General features: G+C 57.0%; 3 protein-coding genes across 4 annotated transcripts; 2 read left to right on the top strand and 1 right to left on the bottom strand.

The window, feature by feature from the left end:
• Positions 1–3971: 3971 nt before the first annotated feature.
• GGTG_08504 lies at positions 3972–9351 on the bottom strand. Of its 2 annotated transcripts, XM_009226344.1 has the most exons (4): positions 8770–9351; positions 7162–7553; positions 6098–6325; positions 3972–5883 (listed from the first exon to the last, which is right to left on the bottom strand). In XM_009226344.1, the coding sequence occupies exons 2-4, from the start codon at positions 7164–7166 to the stop codon at positions 4440–4442; spliced, it is 1677 nt and encodes a 558-aa protein (XP_009224608.1). In that variant the 5' UTR covers positions 7167–7553; positions 8770–9351; the 3' UTR covers positions 3972–4439. The 2 variants fall into 2 exon arrangements, with proteins under 2 accessions (XP_009224608.1, XP_009224609.1); XM_009226345.1 differs by lacking the exons at positions 7162–7553; positions 8770–9351 and adding an exon at positions 6613–6935.
• A 3071-nt stretch (positions 9352–12422) lies between these two features.
• On the top strand, positions 12423–12671 carry GGTG_08503 (hypothetical protein; the record flags this gene model as incomplete). The annotated part of the gene is made up of 1 exon (XM_009226343.1): positions 12423–12671. The coding sequence occupies one exon, from the start codon at positions 12423–12425 to the stop codon at positions 12669–12671; it is 249 nt and encodes an 82-aa protein (XP_009224607.1).
• Positions 12672–20224: 7553 nt separating this feature from the next.
• Positions 20225–21152, top strand: GGTG_08502 (hypothetical protein; the record flags this gene model as incomplete). The annotated part of the gene is made up of 2 exons (XM_009226342.1): positions 20225–20295; positions 20567–21152. 2 exons carry the CDS (start codon positions 20225–20227, stop codon positions 21150–21152), a joined length of 657 nt encoding a protein of 218 aa, XP_009224606.1.
• Positions 21153–22625: the final 1473 nt, after the last annotated feature.

The following is a 22625-nucleotide window of genomic DNA, read 5'->3' as shown; positions in this document are numbered from 1 at the left end:
GAGAGAGAGAGAGAGCTGCCCGGGCTCAGACTCTGCCACTTCATCGCCAAAGCCGGGAAGGAGGGTGGCATTACACCCTGCAAGTCCCGGGCCCCGACGGCTCGAGACTGGGACGGGGTTGCACAAGCTCCATGTGGCAACATGATGAACAGCCAAGAACCCGCTTATGAGCAGCTCTCGGCGAGCCGCCGGCCTACAAACCTTCATCCCCTTTTGTCCCCCGCGCGCCCCTTCCTCATCGCGTCCAATCTGCGCCTCGGGGGGAGGGGGTGCCTTGACGCAGTGCAACCAAGGCAGTCTCACCTGGTCACGCCACTGCACCGCCGTGGGGTCGGCCTGTAGGGCTGAGGCCCGGAGCGATCCATCCGAGCCAGGGGCCTGCCTGTTCTTGTCCCTTCCGCCAAGATGAGTGGACGTTGGGCAGCCGGCTCAGTTTGCCTTATCCACTACACGCTCTCTGAATCTATTCATATTGGTGGATCTACGCCAATCAGGCTTTGCCATGTGCTTCTTATCCGTTCAAAGATGGCAGTGGGGGGTGGCGCCAGCAGGGTGAGACCCGCAGCATGGAATACAAAAACTTTGACCCCTTGATGCCGTGGCGAGAAACGAGTTGCGATATGATGTGATCATAGCTGCGGGTGTTGGGGGAGAGGAACTTGCTACAGCAACGCCGCCCCGCCCCCCCGGTCAGCGAGGCGGGCGACCCGTCCATCCTCGGCCCCGACCTCGGCCTGACGCGCCCGCCTCGCCTCCCAAGAAAGGAAAGTGAAAGGAGGGCGCTGCGTGCTGACACTATCGGGCTTTGCCGCTCTTCCCCCCCTCCCCCTTCATTAGTCTCTAAGTGACGAAGAAGAGCGGGTGTCAGCCGGCAGGCAGGCAGGCAGGCAGGCGGGCGGGCAGGCAGGCAGAGAGGCAGAGGCGGGCAGGCAGGCAGAGGCGGGCGGGGGGTCATGATCTGTGGGATGATGACTGTGCCGTGTGTGTTTTGTGATTGCACATTGCAGAGGTACCTGGCAGCGTAGCAAGGAGATCGTCGGTCCGGTCGCTGCTTGGGGTGCGTACTGTTTCTTGCGTTTTCTTTTGTCTTTTTTTTATTTTATTTTTACTATTACTATGAACCGGCAGCATTTCAACGCTCCATGTCTCTTGGCAAACACAATCGTCCTCCTACGCCTGGTGTTTGGCGAGATATACCGAGGGTCGCCATTTTCGCTGAGTGGTTTTTCTTTGGACCTGCTTCGTTGCTTTGGCTTAGTGCCAAACCTTAATTGAACAACCACCCTTTTGCAGCCCGCCAAAGTTGCGTTCCTATCACATTTGTCCAACTATCACTCTCTTGACGTTTGTTTGGCTTTCTTGGGATTTCGTCCTTGTTGTTTGCCCTCCCCTCCCCTCTTCTCGCGTACCGAAAAAGTTGCGACCAGATATCAGGTGGCCAAGGTTGCGTGGCTTTTTTTTCCCCCCCGCTTGGCAAAATCAGCGCCTCTGCGCATCCCCCGATCTGTTGTGTACCCTCCAAGTTCTTCAGATCGGGCACTCCTGTCACTTTTTGTTGTGGACCCCTGTCGTCCAGCTGCTCTCGCACCCATCCCTTCTTTTCTTGTCAACCTTTCCGACAAACTGAGAGCAACATCAAATCACACCTGCAGGCCCCGGCTGATAATCTGCACCGCCTGGACCGCGTGCTGTGACTTGAGGAGGGGGGTGGCAGGGGTGGTTACCCATCTAGTGCACTTGCATACCCACGCAACGCTTCTGCCTGGCCAACGGCACATGCGCTGCCGCCGCAGCGGGTGCCGCCCGTCTGACATCATTCAACCAGCCTAACTGCCATTCCCCAGCACCTACCTAGGTACATACCCACCACACCCCCCAGGTGCACTGCACGTCTTGCTCGCATCTTCGTTTTATTTTGTTTAACGTTAGGGATGAGGGAGATTTTCCTTTCTCAAAATATCTCATAAGACAGCGTGCGGCGTTTGGGAACTGCATTGCGCGGTTGCTAGCCATAAGTCTGTGAGACGCACCACCGTCTCGTTCTTTTTCTCCCTCATGCCTGCGTGAAAAAAAAGGGAGGAGGGGAACGTGACGAAAAAAAAATGGTGCGTCGCTCAGACCATTTGCAGACCCGAGCAAAAAACCCGAGAAGCACGCTCCTCGGCTCTATTTTTCTTTTTCGCCTTCTTCCAGGAATGGCAGGCCCAGCCGGGACTAGTAGGGTGAGCAGACGTCCGATCGCCAGGCAGGCAAGCGGGTTCAAAAAGAAAAAGAAAAAAACAAAAGGAAAAATACCTCCTACGGCTCATTCCGAACGTGACTGACTTCGTATTTGCTTCTTTTTCCATCCCCCTTGGTTTTTTTCCCTCTCCCTTTCCGAGGAATAGAAAAAACCCCGCTCTTACCGGACGCGCATCACCGGTTGCCCTATTGGGAAGCACCAGCATGCGAGCTACGCTAGAAGAGCGGGTCGGGATTTCTTGGTATCTAGGTGGATTTGCTTTTTCTTCTTTCACTCCCTTTGCTCGCCAGGTTTCTTCCTTCTTTTATGGACCCCCCCTTGCAATCCGGAGCATCTATCCGGTCCGTGGGTCTCCTCCTCCTCCTCCCTCTCTTACCCCCCCGGTCGAGCTAGGGTCTAGGTTTGTCGCCGCTTCGTCGGAAACTAGGGCAATTTGCAGCGCTTCGCCATTCAGCAAGCGCCTTTCCGGCCGGCCGGCAGTGGAGAGGCTGGCTAGCTAGTATGGATGCCCTGGCTAAAAATAAAATAAAAACGAACAACTCGCCTCGTTGGCATGGTTGTGTTGGCGCCCAAGTCGTCGACGTAAGGGTGGTGTCTGGGAAAATGGAGCGACATGAGGAAGGGGAAAGAAAAAATGATGATCGCTGACTACGTACGATCCTCATCTCACTCTTGCAACCATCGAGGGAACATAGGAGACGACATAACCTTTTTTTTTTTTTTTTTTTTATCGACGGAAGGGGCGGGGGGCATAACAGAAACACCCAGGGATGCCAGGCCTGGCCAGACCTGGGCCTGCTGAGTCTGCGTCTATGTGTGTGTGTGTGTGTGTGTGTGTGCCGGGTCGGCCGTCGTTCCGCTCGCGCTGTTGGTTGGTTGGTTTGGCCCGCCCCATCCAGGCGGTGGTGGTCAGCCGTGTGTGCCCGCCGCCCCGGGGGGCGGGGCGACCGCTGAGCTACCGCCGCCGAATCATAGGAGAAAACAAGGACGGAGAAAAAAAAAGGCAAAGAAAAGGAAGCACTGCCGATCCCTTGCTTTAGACAAGACCTCGGCACGACTAACACGTATAGGTGGCTCTTGGAGCTGCGACATAAAGGTCATATCAGCACCTTGATGCACCGCTGTCCTCCGGCCGGCAAAGAGAGGAGAGAGGGGAAAAAGAAAAGAAAGATGCACGTAGCAGCGAGGGAAATATCCATGGGCAGAATGGAAGGGAGGGAGACCGCAACCTGCAATCTGCAACCCAGCGCATTGCTGACTCTTACGGAAAAACCTGCTGTCAAACCGGTGAGCGTGATAAGTACGCGAACCTAGGTATGGAGAACATGTGGAAGCCCAAGATGGGGAAAAAGTAACCAATGGTCTGATGCCATAAATGAGCTACATATGCAAGTCGTCTTGATCCATGACTCCTGTCGACATCATCCTCTGGCGCGCCCAGCTGTCTCGACCAAGTCGAGTCTTGACGCGCCGCCCTAATGAAACCCACCGATAGACACATCCCCAGACCAATCTCTGCTCCTGCTTCCCAGCACTTCCCAAGCCTGTGAGAGGACTGACGGGGTTGGACAAGAAGAAAAGACAAATGAAACCGGGACATGTGAAGGAGATCCTGCAAAGGGGGAAAAGCGAAGCAGCGGAACCGAATAGGGCAGATCGCGTCCAAATCCTGAGGGACGAGCACCTACACATCCACTCTAGCCAATCGTGGTGGTGTTGTTGGAAAAGGAAGAAAAACAAAGGTGATGTGGATAGAAAGAGAGAAAAGAAATCAAAAAGGAGAAAAAAAAAAAACAAGGCGGTAAATCATATGCACCCGGGTATCCCTTGCAAATGCCACATTATCCTGAAAATCATGTTTCCTTTCCATTCCCCGTCTGTTTGCCAAAATTTGCCCGTTTTCCCTTTTCGCCACCCAAACTTTTGGCAGCCCCTTCAACATTTGACACCAGTTAGATCCCGTAAACATTTATTCCTGAACTTGACAGAAGAAAATTTGGGGAGGCGGCAGCGACCTGGGCATGACAAAAAAGAAAGCTGAAAAAAAAAGAAGTGATGTGGTGAGAAAGAAAGCTGAAAATCTACCGGAACAAAAATGGGTTCCATCTTAACCAAAGACAAAACACCCTTGCGTCTCGGGTCATCATCGCTTCATCAGCTGTAAACGGGCCAGGCGCCTTTCAACTGCTGTGACCCGTCAAGTCATGTTGAGACCTGACGAGGGAACCGTTGGGTAGAAGCCATTTGAGGTGTTCTTGCTTTCGTATCGGCCACACGGGCCGGCTCGGCTCCATTGCGGGCCCGGATGGTACAGGGTCCGACTGCTGTCGTACTCAGGCTTCACCTTCGAGTGGTGGTCCGTCGGGTTGGGGAGCGTATGGCTGATGCTGCTGACTTGATGATCGCGGGATGAGTGCTGGAACATCTCCACGTTGTGCCCATTCTCGTAGATGGTGTTCGGGTAGTAGTGGTACTCCTTCGAGTCGTGCATCGGCTTGTGATCATCCGTCATGATGGTGTCCACGCCAACCTCCTGCGAGTGACGAGTGCTTGATCCGTATGCGCTGCCGCGCGGGTCGTATGTCGTCGAGTGCCCAAATGTAGAGCCCATTATTCCTGACCCAGCAGAGGTGAACTCTGGGCCGAGACTCCCGTACCCGAGGTTCCCCGACGCGCCCCCGGGGCCGCTGCTGGCGCTTCCCCTCCTCTCCGACTGGTAGTGGCCTGGCGAGCGGCCGCGCACAATCATCTTGGCCGACTTTTTGTATCCGACCTTGACCCACTGCGGCGCCCCCGAGCTCTGGCTTCCCGAAACGTCGGCCCAGAGCTCGACGACGAGGTGGTAGTATTGCTGGGCCGCTCGGCGCTTGCCATTGTTGGCCGTCGCCTGCTTGAACTGGATCCGCTCAAACGTGTGTTCCGTCGGCGTCGACGTTTGGCCCTGGCTGAACTCGTAGGCCGTGCCCCTCAGAGTCCCGTCGGGCTGAGGGAACACGCTGAGGTGCGGGTGGCCGGCCGACTTGGGTGAGAGGCGCACCTTTTCTGGTGCCGAAATGGGGCCCTTGTCTCTCTTGGGTGTGTGTTGAACTAGATCAATGGTTTGTGTGTCGTTATCCGACACCACTGCCGAGATGGACATGGCAAAGCCAGAGACGGTAAAGGCCGCCTGGTTGCTTTCTTGGACGAACTGGATCGCGGGCGTGGTTGGCCATGAGTGAGTCGGAGGGCTCAGAGAGAATGAGCAGACGCAGGAGAAATAGTTTCTCCGGTAGCACGTCCACTCATGGTCAGCAAGAAAGAAGCCCTTGTCGATGACGCCATGGATGTCGAACGTGATCTTGGTTCCATGGGGCGCCGTCCCGTCCACATAGTACAGGGTTCCCTGCGGCATGAGGGCGAGGAGTGGCGGGAGGGTTTGCTGCCCCGATTTGCTGCCGTACTGATCCATTCTGTGACTAGACGCGGCAAAGCCGTGGGGGCTCGACGTGGGCGACGTTATATGGGACGGTCGTGGGTAGCCACCGTAGGTCGAGCCTGATCTCTGATCCTGCGACCTCCTCAGGTTGTGCCGGTAAATATTTCGTTGTTCCGGTACAGGCAAGGCGCTTCGGTGGCTATACATGCCAATCGATGAGCTGGTGCTGCAACCTGAGTAAGCCTCAGCTTGCCAGCAGTGGCTTGTCCAAGCGGCGGCGCCGGGATTGCACAAAGCACAAGCGTAGCATCGCCATATCCACCAAGAAACCCCCCAAAAAGGAGGGAACTTCAAAATTCACGACCGGGGCACGGAAAGCACCAAGACGACGGGAGATAGGCACGGGAGAAGAGGAAGTCGCGGGGTCCTGGATCACATACCTTGAAGAGCCGTGGCGCCTCAGTTGAGGATGCTGCGGATGAGCGAGGAGGGTGGCAGGGGATGAAAACAGCGACGAAGCAGCCGAGTCTTGTTGATACGCCACCGAGGGGTTGTAGATGGAAGGAGGTTGGCCCTGGGAGTACAGTGGTAGGGCCGGGGCGGGCTGGACGGGCTGCACCGCGCTTCCGAGATTCAAGGCCGGGGCTGTGTTGGCGTCCTGGCCGTATCTGAAGCAGGCATCACGGATGATTAGCAAAACGAGAGCCCAGTAAACTGGTGTCAGGTCGGAAATAAATGTCAGAGCCCGCCACGGCCGGCATTGACGCAGCTGGGCTTGTGCTGTGTTGTGTTGCGCTACCTCTGCACCACATCTCGGCGGGCGTACTGTGCTACCAGCTGTGGCACTGCCAACAACGCTGTGTCGCACAGAAACCAGTGAGCGGGTGCACACCTGCTACCGAGCCACCACGTCTGCGGGTGATTGCTGCAGAGCCCAACGTTGGTCGTGTAATACCTTCAAGCACCGTGGAAGCACGCCATGATCTCCGTCGTTTTCGTGCCGCTCGCAGGTGGACAAGGGGGAGGAGGAGCAATAGACGATGAGGACAGAACAGAAGGAGGACGAAGAAAACGACGAGGAAGAATGGCAGAGGAGCAGGCGAGCCTTGAAAAAGAACAAGCAGGGTGGAAAAAAGAAAATGGCTAGCGGATTGATTTTGCAGCGATGAACAGTTGCCAGGGGGGGCAGGAAGCCTTCCTCCGGCAGTCGCAGGCTGCAGAGTGGAGGTTCCTGGCTGACGCAAGAACGCAAGGGAGGAAAGGAGAGGGACCTGGGTCCCGGGACACTCGCCCAGGAGCAGGATATCGGGTGGTTTAAGACGGCCTGGAAAGATGTGCACCGCAGCCAGCCGGGCTGCCCAGGTATCAGGGACGCACAGCCCGGCCGGCCCAATAGTGCAGAGGCCAATAGTGCAGTGCATCCTCTACCATATAAACTGTGCAAGGCGCATATCGGGGCTGGTGGAGGAAACCAATGAAAAGGCGCTGGAGCCGTATCACATACCTCATATCAGGGCCACCCGGGAACTCGCTGTACTCGAATTCCGGGGACGACGGTTCGAATTCCTGACGGCGACGGTATAATGTTAGAAGGGAAAATTGTGCTGATTGCCCGTGCTATTGTTACAGCACGTTTGTGCAATGTGAATGATGACGGAGTGATTCTCAAAAGTTGACAAAAATAAGGGAGAGGGAAAGAAACCAGAGCTAGGGAGAGGGGAAAAAGCAAAGTACGAAGGAGAAAACAAAAGCTGCAATTTGATCCAACCACCGGCCAGGGGGACTCTAGAGGCGGAGTAACAGGTCCGCATGTATCCTTTTTTTTTCGTCCTGGTGCCTGTGTAACTTGAGAGAGAATTGGGCCGAGAGGCGAGCAGCTGTGGCGGAATGAGCGACCTACACAGCGAAATCCTTGTCAGCATATCGATCCCGGAGCCGCAGTTCTTGAAGTGCGCCGTAGCCGGCGTGCTTGGTGCGTCTCCGGGTAGCAGGAGCGCAAACACAATGACGGGGATGACGGGGACGGGGGCGGGAATGGCAGTGATGGGGCGGGCCTGCTATTTTACTCTCGGTAGGGCTGGTAAAGAGTCTCGGGAGGAGGTTTTCGGCTGTTCCCTTGAACGCCTCCACTCGCATTCGTGTCCAGGATGACATTATGCAGGGGGGGGGATATGGGCATGTAGGTGAAGTAAGATGGGGGATAGGGCCTGCAAGCCAGCCTGCAGTCAGAGAAAGCCATGCTGTTCGTGCTCTGAAAGACGAGATGCCGGGCAGGCGGAGGGGCCCTGACAGCTGCACTGGCAACAGGTACAGTACGGCCAGAGACCAAGCAGGTACATTTGTGGTCGGTTACTGGTGCTGGTGGGAGGTGCATCGTTTTCGTGCCACCCGCCAGGCCGTCCTCCCTTGCCCTGAACCCACACCACCCTGCGGTCGTCCCAGAGCGTGCAGCTCCAGCATTGGCAAGCAGCGGCAAACAGCCACACCGCACTGCGAGTGTGTGCTGCAAATGGGAACGGGCCATGCTGCCTGTCAAATCGGGAGCTCGAGCGGCCACTTTTGATCCGAGCACGCCCCTCCCCCCCAGCCGCGACAACGCAGCCATCGGGAAGAAATGGTCGCGCAGCACCAATGGTGACCCAAGAACCAGAGCTCCTCCTTCCCATCCTGGCCTGCACCCACGAGGCAAAAACACCCTGGCCCAGAAAGCATGTACTTTCGAGACACGGACTGCAGAGCCACCTTGGGGCACTGGGGCACATGGAGGGAAGGTGAGGCTCGGGTCCGACGTGAGCGGCGCGGCTGGGACGGACGGGGCCGATGGCAAGCAATGGATGCGGACCCGGGCGGGCAGACATGGTCTACCACCCTCGACAAGGAGGGGGCGCATCTGGCCTTCACCGAGTATGCAGACCGGTCCGAGAAAGGATGGCGCCCAAGGGCCGAAAACAAAATACAACCAAACAAGCATGGGCGTGGGTGCGAAGGAGGGAGGGAGGGGTGCAGAGGGTGGCGGCGGGTAGAGGCCATGTGTGCGTGGACCAGTCAGGCTCCGGCAGAGGCCTTGGGACCGGGAACAGGACTTGAGCGATTGAGAAGGCTTGCTGCTCACCTTTGTTATCCAAGCCGACGACAAGCGCAGTCTTTATTGGCTGTTGACTTGTCGCCCATCCTCTCAATCCCAGTGGCCCTTTCGCTCTCGTCTTCTTGTCGCCTCATTCCATCGGTGGAGAGCCGCGGACAACGATTAAATTAATTGCATGTCATCATTTTCCTCGGCGCGGTGACTCCTAAAGGACCGGCGGATCCTTGTTCGCTTCTGAGCCTTGTGGTTGCAGCCGAGAGGAGGAGGGTGGCAGGATGGGTGGCAGAGGTAGAGGCAGAAGCAGAAGCAGAGCGATGTCTGGCTCCGTACTTCTGGGTGGTTTTTTGTCTCTTCTTTTTCTCCTTGCCTTGGTCTATTTTCTCTCTCTTGTGTTGGAGGGAGTTGGTTGCATCGCCAGCTGAGGGATGGGAACGGAAGCAATGGGCTGGGAATAAAATCAAGAGCAAAAGCAAAAAGAAATAGGCTGACAGAGTGGGGAAAGTAAGATCAGAAAGACGGGGGGAAGACTGGAAGTCAAGATGGGGAGGGGGACGTAAGACTGCAATGTGATGGCTGATGGCATTTCCATGGCCATGGTAAGCTTAAGCTGTTGGGTACCTTTGGAAGAGGATTCATGTGAGGGTCGCCGCCCCTGCTGGCCTCGTTGCACAGGAGGGTCTCGATGTTGTTTTGCTGCTGGGGCTATCCCGCCGACGCCGTTAGCAGGGCTGGCCCACTGATCTTCGGGAGGAGACGCTAGGGTAGCCCGGGACCGAGCGAGGTGGGGGCATGGTTCGCTGCTGAAGCACCCGGGCTCACAGCCCCACAGTGCTCGAGGTTGGCCCAACCGCGTGCGCCAGCCTCCAGGGGTGTGCCCGAGAGAAGCTGTTTGACAGAGGGGCACCGCGAAAACAAGGGCCCTGGGCGAACCAACCTTCATCCAATCCGTCGCTGTCATTCCTAATGGTTAAACCGGTTGCCAATCTACACAGTCCCACCCTATTATTAGCTTTCTTCGGCAAGGGCCGATGGCATCATAAAAAAGCAGGGGCAAAAGGCAAAAATAAGGACAAGAGAGTGTGGTGCTTGTGGAGCACTGGACTTTTGTGGTTCTGCTGGTGTCAAGGTCGGATGGGGGTATCCGGCCTTGGTTGCTGGCACGCACTCGAGGCCCGGTACTATTGTAATCTTCCGATCCCAGGGCTTGGCTGGCGCCGGAGGTAAACTTCCTCCAGATTCGCCGTATCGGATGTCGGACAGCGCCGTCGTCCTGTAGGATGGAAAGAAACGAGCCGGGGTCGCAACTGACCTGCCCTTGCGGCGTGTAAGAGGCGGGTCTGCAAAGCAGACGATGGGTTTCTCGACGATCGTGGCGAAAGCGGCTTCTGTCCGAAACAAGTTAGCGTGAGTCCCACGGCTGCGACAAGGGGTTATTCCGGCTGGTTGCTAGGTCCCGTATGGCTGCGATCTGCGGCGTCTGCAGGAGGTGCAATGGGAGGATCGAAAACTCCGAACATGGACTCGCAGGAGCTGGCGCAACCCCCGTGGCCGGCCAGAAGCGCCCAGATCGAACACGAGCGTGGCGGTCCAGCCAGGGGGCCGGGACGAGCAGTCATTTGTGGTCCGGCATGGCATCAACGCGACGGGCATGACCGCTGTGAGAGGTGACATGCAGGAGAGTTCCTTGGAAATGACGAGGGGGGTGCAAGGCAAGACCCGACGCGCAGAAGGGTTGGGGGAGAGCCCAGTGGCCTCATTGGCCCAGGGCAGAGAGGTAGGGGAGCTTACTGCTTTCTCTCGGACTTGAGCTCCAATATCTTGCTGCTCGGATGCCCCCCGTTCCTTTCTTCTCGTCCTGAAAGCCCCCTGTAGATCGCCACCCTATAGTGTCGTTTCTCGTAAATCGCCTTTTCGTCGATGGCTGCTGTACTCCTGGTGGCTTTTCTACCTCTGGCGTTCCTTCGTCCTCGTGGCTTCTAGGTGAAGGGTGATATGGGTGGGGGTTGACTGGATCCGTGTGGTCACTCGGATGGTCGATGGTCGAACCAGTCCGGGAAAAGGTTGTGTCGTTTGGTGTCTCTTTGGCGGGGAGACTGTTTCCTATCTCGTGGCGTCTGTCCACAGGGACCGATGCTGCTGGCTGTCCCGAGCTGTGTGTAGGGACACGGGACGGCGCGAGTCGGCTTGGTGCACCGACTGGAAGATTGCGTTTGTCTTTCCTATGCTTATCGACTGCTCCGGGGAGGAGGTCGGTCGGATCTGAGATGTGATTGTGCGAGGTGAGATGTCTTCGGGATATTTTCCGAAGAAGGGAAGGCAGGTGTGGAAAGGGTAGTCTTGGATGCAGAGACACTGTGGATGGAGCATGCGGCTATATACCTCGTTGCGGAGGTATGATGGTGATTTGGGGCCTGGGGCTAATGGCGGCTCCTGGGCTCGGACAGCAGGGAATCAGATGCTGGAGCTTGTCGGGGCTATCCTAGCATGAGGCAGGTCTGGACGGCAGAGTGCAAGGCTGTTGGCAAATACGAGGGGGTGTGTGTGTGTACGCAGCAGGTTCGATCCAGGGGTTCGCTAGTGCAGACGCGGGAGTGGAAGAATGGTAGGCAGGCTGGGAAAGGTGTGGGAGTTAAGAAGCTAGCATTTGCGCGCGCGTGTGCTCGCCCTCGTAGGTGTGTGTTTGGTAGCAGCCAGCGGCAGTGGTAGGGATGGAGGTGGAGGCACCCAGGTGGAGGCACCCAGGGCGGTGGTGGGTGGGTGTGGGTGTGCGTGCGTGTGTGTGTGTGGCCTGGTGGTATTGGAGGCTCAACCTTGGCCAGGAGCTGAGCACGGTAGCACCAAGGTGCCGGATAGGAGCCTTCGGCCTCTTGTGTGAGAGGCGACCGGCTGGCGGCGTCTTTTGCAGGAACGGGAAGTGCAAAAAAAAAAAAAAGACTCAGCAGGGTGGCGTCGCGAGAACGGGGCGGGTTTTTGGAGACCCAACTTTTGCGCTGCTGCGGAGCTTCTTGCGCAAATTGAAGTCTGGGATGGAAAGAAGAACAGAAACTGACGGAAGGAGCAAAGGTGGTGACGACAGGGGGAGTTCTTGCCGCGAGAGGGAAGGAGCGAGGGAGAAGTGCGACTGCCCGGCCTCTTTAAGCTGGAGACGCCTGGGTCGTGCGGAATCAACGACCTAAGACAGCCTGGCGCCAACCGGCAGACGAAACAAAAAGAGGGCCCCTCCCCAGATGGCCCAGGGCAAGAACAGTAATACAAATGGCCGGGAGATGGGAAAAGTGGAGGAGGGAGCAGCAGTGCGCCGGTGCTTGGGGGTCCAGATGGGGGGAGGGGGTGCTTTTCCTCAGCCATACATCTCACCCTTCTCCTCGGTCAGTAGCCCCCCGCCTCTGGCCGTACACGGACGGCAAGGCCCAGCTCTGCCCGGCGGGCTGTATAGGTAGAGGTAATAGGTATTTGCTGCGTCGACGGGCAGACGTCTCCTGTACAAGCCCGATACCTCCTCGCCCAGCGGCACCTTTGACACCGCCAGAGAACCACCACCAGAGGACTACCAGCCGCACTGGCCAGGAAGCGTGCAAGTTTCCGAGGCGAATATCAGATGCGCGTCTGATAGGATATGGGGCCCGCTGGCTACCTGCCTGCCACGGCGGAGGTCATGTAGGCAGGCAGGAGGCCACGAGATGAAGGGATACGTCTACGCTACGTCTTCGGGCCGCGGCGGCTTGAGGGTGATGAGTGGAGGAGGCCAGCCCGGCAGTCTACTGCTAGCCTGCATCGCTGGTCTCCGTGATAGCCACGCTCCGGGGGGGCTAGGAGTGGGAGTTGAAGTGTGTTGGTACCTCGCTAGTAGTCCATCGATCCGGCCCTGCTCGGTCAAGCACAGTAAGGTGGCAGGCGGACAACGGTCACATAAAGGGAGTCTGGGCTAGTCTGCTATTCTCATCTGCATTGTCCCCACGCCTTACTCCCAGGGCCTCGATAAGCTAGGGGACCCACGAGCCTCACTCGGTTGCTACTTTTCCCTTCCGCGTGATTCTTGGTGTGCTTCCAAAGTATCTATCCGATGCTATAATCAAGGCGCAGGGACTTGCTGCAGCCGCCCTCTCTCTCCATGGAGGGAAACATGGCAGTCAATGCTCGGCCCCGATTATTTGTATTTGCTTGTGTTCTGTCGAATGGTTTTGTTCGTCTCGTCTGCTATGTGTACGGCGCACAAAACACCCTACGACAAACACTTAGCCCAACGAACGAGGCGTTTTCCTCCCCCATCCTTTGCTGGAAATCGACCGGGCTCGACCGTCCCAAGGCTACTCCCACGCGCGCGTGTGGTGTGTGTGTGTGTGTGTGCTCTGCACCGGCGAACCACTGGTTACTCTCGCCCTGCATTTCCCGTCCCATGTTTTCCGCAGTAGACACAACATCCTCCCTTGAGCGGGCTCTCTGCCACCTGTTTCGCGTTCCCCCCAGCTCACATCTTACCTGCAATTCCGCCCTCCGCGCTCCAGGACCGTATCGGACGGGCATGCGAGGTACGTTGTAGGTACGAGATCCCTGAGCGCGCCGCAAAACCATCTCCAGCGCGGCGGTAGGCATCCACTCGCAGATCCCGGCAGCAGGCTGGACTTGGACTGGCCAATGGCAGGGGGGAGAGCCGAGAGTGCGTGTCGATGTCTGGCCGATTTTTCATGTCGAGCCGATCCCCGCAGTCTGGCTATTCACACACCCCCGAGTTGTAGACGCCAGAAGGGGTTTAGCGAAAGATATATCTGCTAAAGGAAGGTGATTAAAAAAAGGATCTAGCGATTACCATGAGGAATAGCAAGCATCGAGCAGGACGACAAAAAGTCCTTGTGCTCAAAGAACAAAGGACTCTGTCCACCGGCACCCAGACTGGCACCCAGACCGGCATCGAGCGATTAGCGATTCATCGAGAGCCCCTTGTTTTCTTTTCGAAACCCGACAAGGAGTTTTCTGTTTTCCATGCAGCAGCAGACCATGCCGCTATCCGAGAAAGCAAATAGGAAAAAAGAGGGCCAAGTGCCTTGGTAGCATGCAGCCATCCCCAGACCTTGGGCGGGATGGGATACTGCAGAGAAAGGAGACAGAAGGAAAAAGAAGATGAATGATTGTCGATGGACCAGGGGGGTATACCATACCAGCCCAGAACTCGCCCCACCCACCGCGGCATAATACTGAGAATTGATCTGATTCGCATGTTCCGAAGGTGGGCCTGCGCAATGACCCAACGGATAGCTGCAGCTCGACCAATACACAAGGGGGCAAATCCGTCAGTCTGCCTGCCGGCCGTCGCCTTCTTTCATTGCCCTCGTCTGTCCTTCTTTGTTCTCCTCTCTCTTTTTTTTTATTTTATTTTTGCTCTTTGTTTTTCTTCTTTTCCTTTCCTTCGCTTGGCCTCTCTCCTGCGTAGCTGTTGATGGCGTGACGGGCACTTGGGTGCTTTGCCCACCCCCTTATTTTTCTCCGTCTTTCTTCCTTCCTCCTCTTGTTGTGTTCTGGTCGTAATTCTACGGTTATTTTTGCCTGTTGGCCCCCTTTTGGTGCTCGAAATGGTCTCTCGCTTCTGGGCCTAAGGACCCCCGCCATTCAATTTTGACAGGTAGACCGGTGCAAGGTATGCAGGGAGAATATCTAGAGTGATTAGTCTTGTGTGTAACATTGGATTTCTCACGGCGCACAGCAAGCCAGGTTTGGAGGATGAATGGATAGTCAGGGGGGCGCGTGGCTGATCCCGCGAATGACTTGCATCGGGTGAGCCTACCTGGGGTCGGCACTTGTTGATACAGCTCATTCACGCAACATGTTTGCCTCGACTGCTTTCTTCTCGGCCGAACAGCAGACAGACAGAAGAGGAAGAAAAAACCTTGGCCCATAGCGCGCCGTTCTTAATCTGGGCAAACACTCCATCAGCGCCGCCGCCACCGTTTGCTTGCCTCTCCCAGGCACTGTACAGCGAGGCTGCACCTCCCAGCCTCTCCTCCAGTCATTTTCCATTTTCTTGGGCAGCCGTGGTGCCGTAGCTCGCTTCCTGGCGGGCGCGTAGGGCCAACCAGATGGCCCCGATTCGCTGACCGGTGTGCTCGGCCGGGAGGGGTGGCGGTTCTGGAAGCTCCCGGTGTCGGTTCATCAATACGATGTTATTTTAGGTTTCGGCCTTATGAGCCCTTGCCGCTAGCTTGGCCGCGCTGTCCTTTTTTCCCACCACGCCCCATGGCAGGTGAAGACACGCCAGGAGTTTTTTTTTTTTCTTCTCCCTTTTTCGCCCCCGTCCAGCACAGACACGCAAACCTACACGCCCCACGGGCACTCTTGAGCCTCCCTTTCGATCCTCCGAGGGAGGCAACCCAGGGCGAGGCCGTCGACAGGAGAAGTGCCAAGCGGACTCCTGGGGGGGCGAGGCCCGTCCCGGCTTTCTTGGTCCTGCTCTGCTCTGCGTCCGTCGTCGTCAGCATCCTGCCGGAGCCGCCCCTCCAGTGCCCAGCCGCCGTGTCTGGGCCCTGGTCCCGGGCAGACCGCCCGGCGCCACGCGAGGATGAGGAGTCGTTAGGGATGCGAGTTTGGCTGTTTAAGCTGCTTGAAAACGTGGCACATGCAGCGAGCGTTGGATCTGATGGATTCCGTCATATTTGGCAGTTGAAAGTTTACGTTCCTCCGAGCCTGTCAAAAAACTTATTTCCATACTCTCATATGTGTTTATCGGGCTCTCCTCGGGTGTACTCAACTATCTTCTGCTTCCGAGGCTTGCTTTAGAGTACATTAGTCAAAATGGACCCCGCCTCTGTCGGCCCCTTTTACCCCAATCGACGCCATCGCCACGCTCTGCTGGGGCCAACATTGATTCTACGAAAGACAGTTGACGAAATAATCCTGGAGAGAGTCTAGCTAGAGAGATAAATAAAGTACCTATGCACGCAAGCAGGCCGCCGAGAAGCAGGGCCGGCCTGTCGACAGACACCACGTTCTCCGTCTCGCCCTGGGTCCTGGAAAATTAAGCATGGAATTAAGGGGCGGACTAGATAATACAGAAACTCAAGGAGAGCCAACGGAGATCCACGACCACAAAGCCGATACATCTCCATCGCCATCCATCGGCCCTTGCCCGCCTGTATACAGCAGGCGCGGGATAGACCCCTGTCCTCGTCCGCGCGCCCTGAGCATGGATGGCCGACCGTTTCCCGCGCGCGCCCCCACTGACAGGGCCCGGCCTATGGGCTTCGGGCCCTGTGGTGTCGGCGGCATGCTGTATTCACACGCTGGTCTAGCGGCAGCCGGCTGTCTTGGCGTCGACGGCGGCGGACGTGGCTTTTATTCGACATGAGCACAAGAGGCAGGAGATCAGACCACTTGAGCTCAACATACGCCCTCCCTGCATTTACTGGCAAGGACTAGCTCCCGAAGACACCACAGTGCAGTCAAACCAATACACACTAGCATCGCGTCACATGTAGTAGTGCCTCTTTTTTGTTTAGCTGGGCCTGTGAGGAAAGGGGGGGTGGGTGGATAAGAGGAAGATCGCAACGGCCGAAAGGGATTCTTGACCGTCTGAAACATAAGTTTGAAGAGGAAGAAAACGTGAAGAGGGGAAGGGAAATGCCAGCGGTGGCGGCGGCGGCGGCGGCGGCGCGCTGCCTACCAGGGTGGGCTTCCCTGGACCGTCCAGTCGTTTTCCTCCCTGGCCGTCGTTTGGGGACCACGCGGGTGTCGCCAAGGGCCACGGGAACTTGCACCGACACTGAATGCAAGTTGCCTTGCCTGCCCCCAGAGCTGCCCTCTCTCTCTCTCTCTCTCTCTCACTCTCTCACTTTCCCAGCGGCGGCCGCCCGCAATTCCCCACCCCATCATCGGCCGGCCTCCTTTTGGCGCATGGCGTGTGCACGGTGTGAACACGAGAAAAAAAAAGAAGAGGAAGGAAAGAAGACTGCCGGGACTGGTTCAGGGGGGAGGATGTGCTGGCCGCTGCTTAAGCCCGAGTCGATCGATTGGCAGTCTTTCTTCGGTCCCGACATCTATGAGAAACGGCGCTATCGAGAGCAGGAGAAATTGAGGGCCGGGAGATGGGGGTGTATTGGAGGAGGGCCGATTTGTGAACTCGGTGTCTGGAAACGGGCTGGTTGGTATATCACGCAGTCAGCCGCCACTCGCAATACAGCAACAAGTTGCGAGGCCGACTGAGAGACAAACCTGGTCTCTGGGGCTAGGAAGGTCTCGCTGGCCCCATGATCTGACCTTTTGAGGAGTTTCTGCGAGTTTTCACTGTGCCGCGACACCTATTCATTTTGCCTGCTTGTTCTTCCTCCGGCCTCTCCCGCAAGTCACCTCCTAGAGGGCCGAGTGTCGCGTCTTGATTGGCTCTGTCTATACGGGCTGTGAATCGGAAGGAAAGCGGTAAAAGGGGGTCTGATGGCGACCGAGAGCGAGAGAGGCAAATGCCCGTTTCCTTGGCCACCTCGCACTCTCGATGGGAATGCCGGCGGGTTCACGGTAAACATGGCATCCAAGGAATATCTGCTACGAACTGTCTGATGTCATGCTGTGACGGGCCTAAATAGCAAGCGGAAAGATGGTTGGAGAGTGCGGTAGGACTGAAGGGGAGCACCGATGTTCCTGCTGGCTCGACGTGTATACCCTGAGATGCACATCATGATCGCCATCCGCCTCCGCGCTGGGGGGTGGCTGGCTGTGGATGGGAGAGTAGAGGGAGTAGGATTGGTATCAGCTAAGCAAGCCGGAGCAGATAGACAAACAAGCCACCGGGCTCACCTACATGGGCGGTACCTGCCTGGATAGGTGGGCAGAAACTAGGCGTTCGGCAGGTAGCTCACCGTAGCAGAGATCACACGCCCCCTCCATCCCCCGCCCGCCCATTTCCTCATCCAAAGGCGTCTCTGGATTATGCCACCCCAGTTCGTTCGCATGCTCCCCCCCGCACCGGAGGAGGGCGGCGCGAGAGGCCACGAAGGTGCAAGCAGAGAGCGAGAGAGATTCCCAGATCTTTGTGCTATGTGACAGATCACCAGCGTCACCGGCACAAGACCTACCTGTCAAAAAAGGGGGCGAGGAAATGGGTTGTTTCAGAATTTGAGATATCGGGGCCGATAATGGACGGCAGCCGCTGGACAAAAGATATGACGACTACGAGGGCGCCCTGCCTGCCGGACCCCGTGCTTTCATCTATGTCGAAGCTGCCCGGCCTGCAGCGACACGCACACATGCTTTCCGAAGCCCGACGAAATTCTTCCAACAAGAACTCGTAATGGCAAGGGAAACAAGTGAGGCTGACGGAGCCAGATGAACCCGATTCGTGGCGTCGTTGCTTGATGAAATACCACACCTCCAGCTCGTAAACGAAACACGGGATTTGCGAGATTGTTGGATCGGTGGTTTAGTGAAAGGTAGAAACCTACCACTTCAGCCGGCTGCAGGAGGCAAAAGATGGCTGTCTGTTCCCGGCAGGCAATTTTCTGGGGGTGCTTGTTGAAGGGGGGAAGGACAGAAGAGGCTCTCCGGGCTTGAAAGTGGATCCCGCAGACGATCAGAAACAAAACTAAGCTCCAAGGGGCGGGCGGGGCGATGTGTGTGTGTGTGTGTGTGTGTGTATGTGTGTGTGTGCTGTTGTGGTTCAAGCTATGTGGGCTGGGTACAGTATCAATAATGCGTCCACCGTGGTGGTGTGCTCGGCGGCCACACACCCAAAGCCGAGCTGTTCTCGGGGAGCAAAAGAATCGATAGTTGCGCGGCCACATCCAAGCCACCGGACGACTGGAAACCAGGAAATGGGTGCTGCGGAAGCCCCATCTGGACAGGGTGTGCGCCTAGCATACTACCCATCGTGCGCTCGGCTTTGCTGCAAGGGAGTCCGCTTGGGTAGGTGCCTAGGTACCTAGGTACCGTGGTACCCAAGGAGTCGATTGCTTCCTTCTCAGGCCTTGGTCGCCCTTGCATTCATGCCCAGATCTCCAGCGCTCGCTTCTGGCACAGCTTGGCTGACCCAGCCGTCTACCTCTTGATGCAAGGGATAAATTTCAACAAGGCCGACGCATATTGTTTTGACCGACGTTTTGCTAGGCACAACACTACCTGCCTAGATAGTTGCCTTATCCTTACCGACATGCAAACACATGCCCCGAGTTATTCTCTCTCTTATCGTGCAGAACTTGGCATTTTTAATCATTGGCTTCCTTGGACGCCGGCCCGGATGCGAAGCCCAAAAAAAAAACAAGTGCAAAAAAAGCCGCGGCATTGCTGTCCATAAGTTTGGTCGTCCAATTAGCTTCCACATCTAGGAAGACAAGAAAAAAAAAGCAAAGCAAAAGTGGCAAACCGGGATGCCACGCGGCGCAGCTTGCGCTTTGCTTTGCCTGCCCACGCCACACCGGCCGGGACCTCGTCGACCAAAAAGGAAAGCGGCGCGGTCTGGTATCCGAAGTGCGCCCGTCTGCTACAGCACTTGGGCTGGTTGGTTCCCTGGCGATTGAGAGGGTGTGTAGGGCACGTGTGTGTGTGTGTGGGTTGCTCTTGATGCGCCAGCAGAATGGCACGAGGCCTGCATTGCCCAACACCTACGTAATTCTAACGCGCAGGGTGGCAGGACATAAACGTATCGACAAGGTCCTTGGGAGCGGGGAAGATTGTGAAAACTGACGAGAGCGAGTTCTTGGGACTGCCCAAATCACAGCATGAGTGCGCCGAATTCGGCACCCAGTGGCCAGACCATTGCCCATCTTTCGACCGCAGCCCCCTTTATCCAGGTGCTGCGTCGCGGTGCCTCTATAGCTAGCTACCTAGCAGCCTGCCTCAATGGGCACCTAGCTCCTTAGGAAATGGCTCGCTATATCCTCATGCTATACTATACCGTGCAATCCCATCTCTCAGCTAGCTCCTGGCACCAAGCCCAGTCTAGTATTCTCGAGCTCAACTGCGAGCTCAACTGCGATCCCAACGAGACCGCCATACCCGGTAGACGCCAGGGGCAGACATGTGGCGAGATGGAGACTAGCCCAGCAGCAGCCGTACTGTTCTTCGTTCGGAAACCACGGCCGCGCCCGTCACCCGCACATGAACCTCCCTACCAGCCCGCCCATCCAATCCCTCAGCGAGTGTGCTATGGGTGGGTGCTGCTCGGGCCTGCTGCTACCATCCTACTACCTTCCACAGCCTGCCTGCCGCCGGGAGCTCGCCCCTGTGAGGGAGAACGGAGCCTGCCTAGCACCCTAGGGACCGAGGCCCTCTGCTCACCCAGAAGGGAAGGAGAAAAAAAGACCCCGCGCTGGTACAAGTGGTACCGACACATACTTCGAGAGGGACATTCTGTACTTTTACTGCTTGCCCATGGTCAAGTTCCTTGCCTGGGATTCGCCAGCAGCAGCTGCCACGCTCCTTTTTTTTTCTCGTTTCTTGGCGCCTCGAGTTTGGCAGAGGAGAATCGCGGGATTTTCCACAACCCTCCTGTTGGGCTCTGACACGCATGCCGCGCATGGACGGCGGGCATTCGCTGACTGTTGACGAGACGCAGCTCGACGGAATAGGCGGAGACCGGTAAGTGTCGGGCATCATTATGCTCTTCTTTGATTAACTGTGTACATCTCAGAGAGCTGGCCTGGTTTCCTCGCTGTTCGACATCCAATATGTAAGCGAGACCAACGCTACTATGAGAGAATAGGAGGAATAAAAGAATTGGGGGAATAAAAGGTATGTAAAGGGAAAGAAAAGAGAGAAAATAGAATACACTCTCAGTCTGGCCGGCGTTCTATCCGCACATGCAAGCCAGTATCTTCTCTTCTAAATAGATACCCACGCCAACCGGTAGGTCAACATCGTCAACAAGCGCATCACGCGCCGATATCCATCTACTCAACGGCTCCCGCACCCCATTCGCGCCCCCCTCCCTCCCTCTCCGATCTGCGAGAACCACGTATGCCCAGTCCGGAAGTTCGCCCAGCTCCGTCGTTGGAAGTCACATCTCAACCAAGGACACGCCACGATGCACGATCCCACTACACCCCCTTTTTCCCGAGAAGGGAGGAAAGGAGGTGGGCACGCTCGATTACCCGGCAGACCAACGGGAGAGAGAGAGAGAGAGAGGGAAATCGCGCTTGCACGAGACACATACGGCGGTGCCCTGCTTCCCCTGGCCCGCCCTGTCTCATGCATGGGAATGGAGATGGGAGATGGGGATAGCGGAGGCCTGGGGGGCGATTGGGCAGGGGAGAGATAAGGGGCTGGGCAATATCGTGAACCCGACATACGATTGGAGGGGTGAGCAGATCACGACAGCCCAAAGCGCCATCATGTCGGTTTGGTTCTCGGGCTCGCCCCGAGCCTCCCCCAATCAACCTGGTCCTCTCCAACCAAGCCTGACGCTTTTCCTTTGCCCGCACCATGTGCCCAGGTAGCTACGTAGCTACCTAGGGGCGTAGCTGGCAGGTAGGAGTGGCGCGGAAGGCGCGGAATGATGACTTCTACGACAGTCACGAGAACGAGACGGCAGACAGGACGTCATGGATGCTCCACTTACACCACACACACACACACACACACACACACACACGGAGCAAGAGAGAGAAGAAACATCAAGAGACGGTCATTTGTGCCCCAGAAGCCTATACTGAGTCATCATCGATATCCCCAGGCCAGTGAAGTGTGTTCCGCATCCCCCGTCCGGGTTAGGGGTCCAGGGGGGCTGCCTCTTCGGGCAGAAGAACCTTGTGTGTGTGTGGCAACATCACCATGTTGTGTTCAACGACGCCCAAGTCTGGGGTTTTGCCGGGCCATCCTTGCCAAATGGTCCCGACATTTCAGGGCACAAACTCCACTCCCCATGGCGGCATGTCTTTCTCACTCAGTATATCTTATCCCCTGCTCTCCCGAGACCAGACACGAGTGTGGAGGAGGCGTCTCCTGGCAATGCCGGGGAAGGACGATGGTTGTGAAGATTCGCTAAGCCATCCCACATCGGGTATAGGTTTCCCTCTCTGCCCAGATATTCCAGGAAACCGTTTTCCACCCAAAGGGGGCACGGGAGCAGACACAAACTCTGCCGGAGAGAGGAGGGGAGCTACCAAACTGCCCCTGCGGCCGCAGCAAAGCCCAAGGAGGCCGCACCGTCAACGGTCAACACTTGAAGCAAACAGAGCACAAAGGGGACCCACCTAGGATTCCACGACGGCACGAGATAGCCCACAGAAAACCGACCACGTTAAGGAGCCCGGGGTCTCGACCCTCGACGTGGTCCGCGCTCAAGTGCTCATCGCCCGGCGGATGATAGGAACCCTTCCTCTGATGGCTGTGGGCCACGGTGGCCCTGATGGGAAGACCCATGGGGAGCGCCTGACAGGTCATCAAAAAGGGGGCGTGTGTGTGTGTGTCGTCTGTCCGGGTATTCCGACAACTTCTTGAGTCCTAGGGACGACCAGACAGCTGATCTAGCCTAGAGTGGTTGCGCCCCTTTTCAAATCTGCCTGCGGGCACGAAGCACATGGCACAAGAGAGGCTTTGGAGGGCAGCGGTGCGTGCCATTCCGGCAGCCCCGTCCACAGAGACGGCCTAGCTCCCCGTGAAGGCGATCCCAGGCAATCCCAGGCAAAGGGGAGCAGCATCGCCAGCGCAGCAGTGGCGAACTGGTGCGCTCGGTTGCTTTCGACTACCTCGTCTCGGGGTGGAAGGGCGCCCAGCACTTTTCCGCATGCCGAGACACTCCTCCCCCCTCACCTTCTGCCAACGGAGCAGCACAGGCTCGCACAAGGATCGTCGTCGTTCTCCACCAGTTCATGCAACGTGGTACAGGTACGCCCGCGCCGTGTCTGGGATCCGGGCTGCTGCATGTCAGAAGGCAAGCGCAGGTGAGCGTCTAGGCTGACAAAAAAAAA

This window comes from Gaeumannomyces tritici (assembly GCF_000145635.1).
Source record: "Gaeumannomyces tritici R3-111a-1 unplaced genomic scaffold supercont2.4, whole genome shotgun sequence".
Lineage (NCBI taxonomy): Eukaryota > Fungi > Ascomycota > Sordariomycetes > Magnaporthales > Magnaporthaceae > Gaeumannomyces > Gaeumannomyces tritici.
Note: the sequence above shows the minus strand (reverse complement) of the source record. Positions and strands in the feature narration are given on the sequence as shown.

Coding starts and splice junctions, on each gene's coding strand:
- GGTG_08504 (XM_009226344.1), bottom strand. Junction 5,884..6,097: donor AGGCGCCACGGCTCTTCAAG/GTATGTGATCCA, acceptor CTCAGGTTGCAG/CACCAGCTCATCGATTGGCA.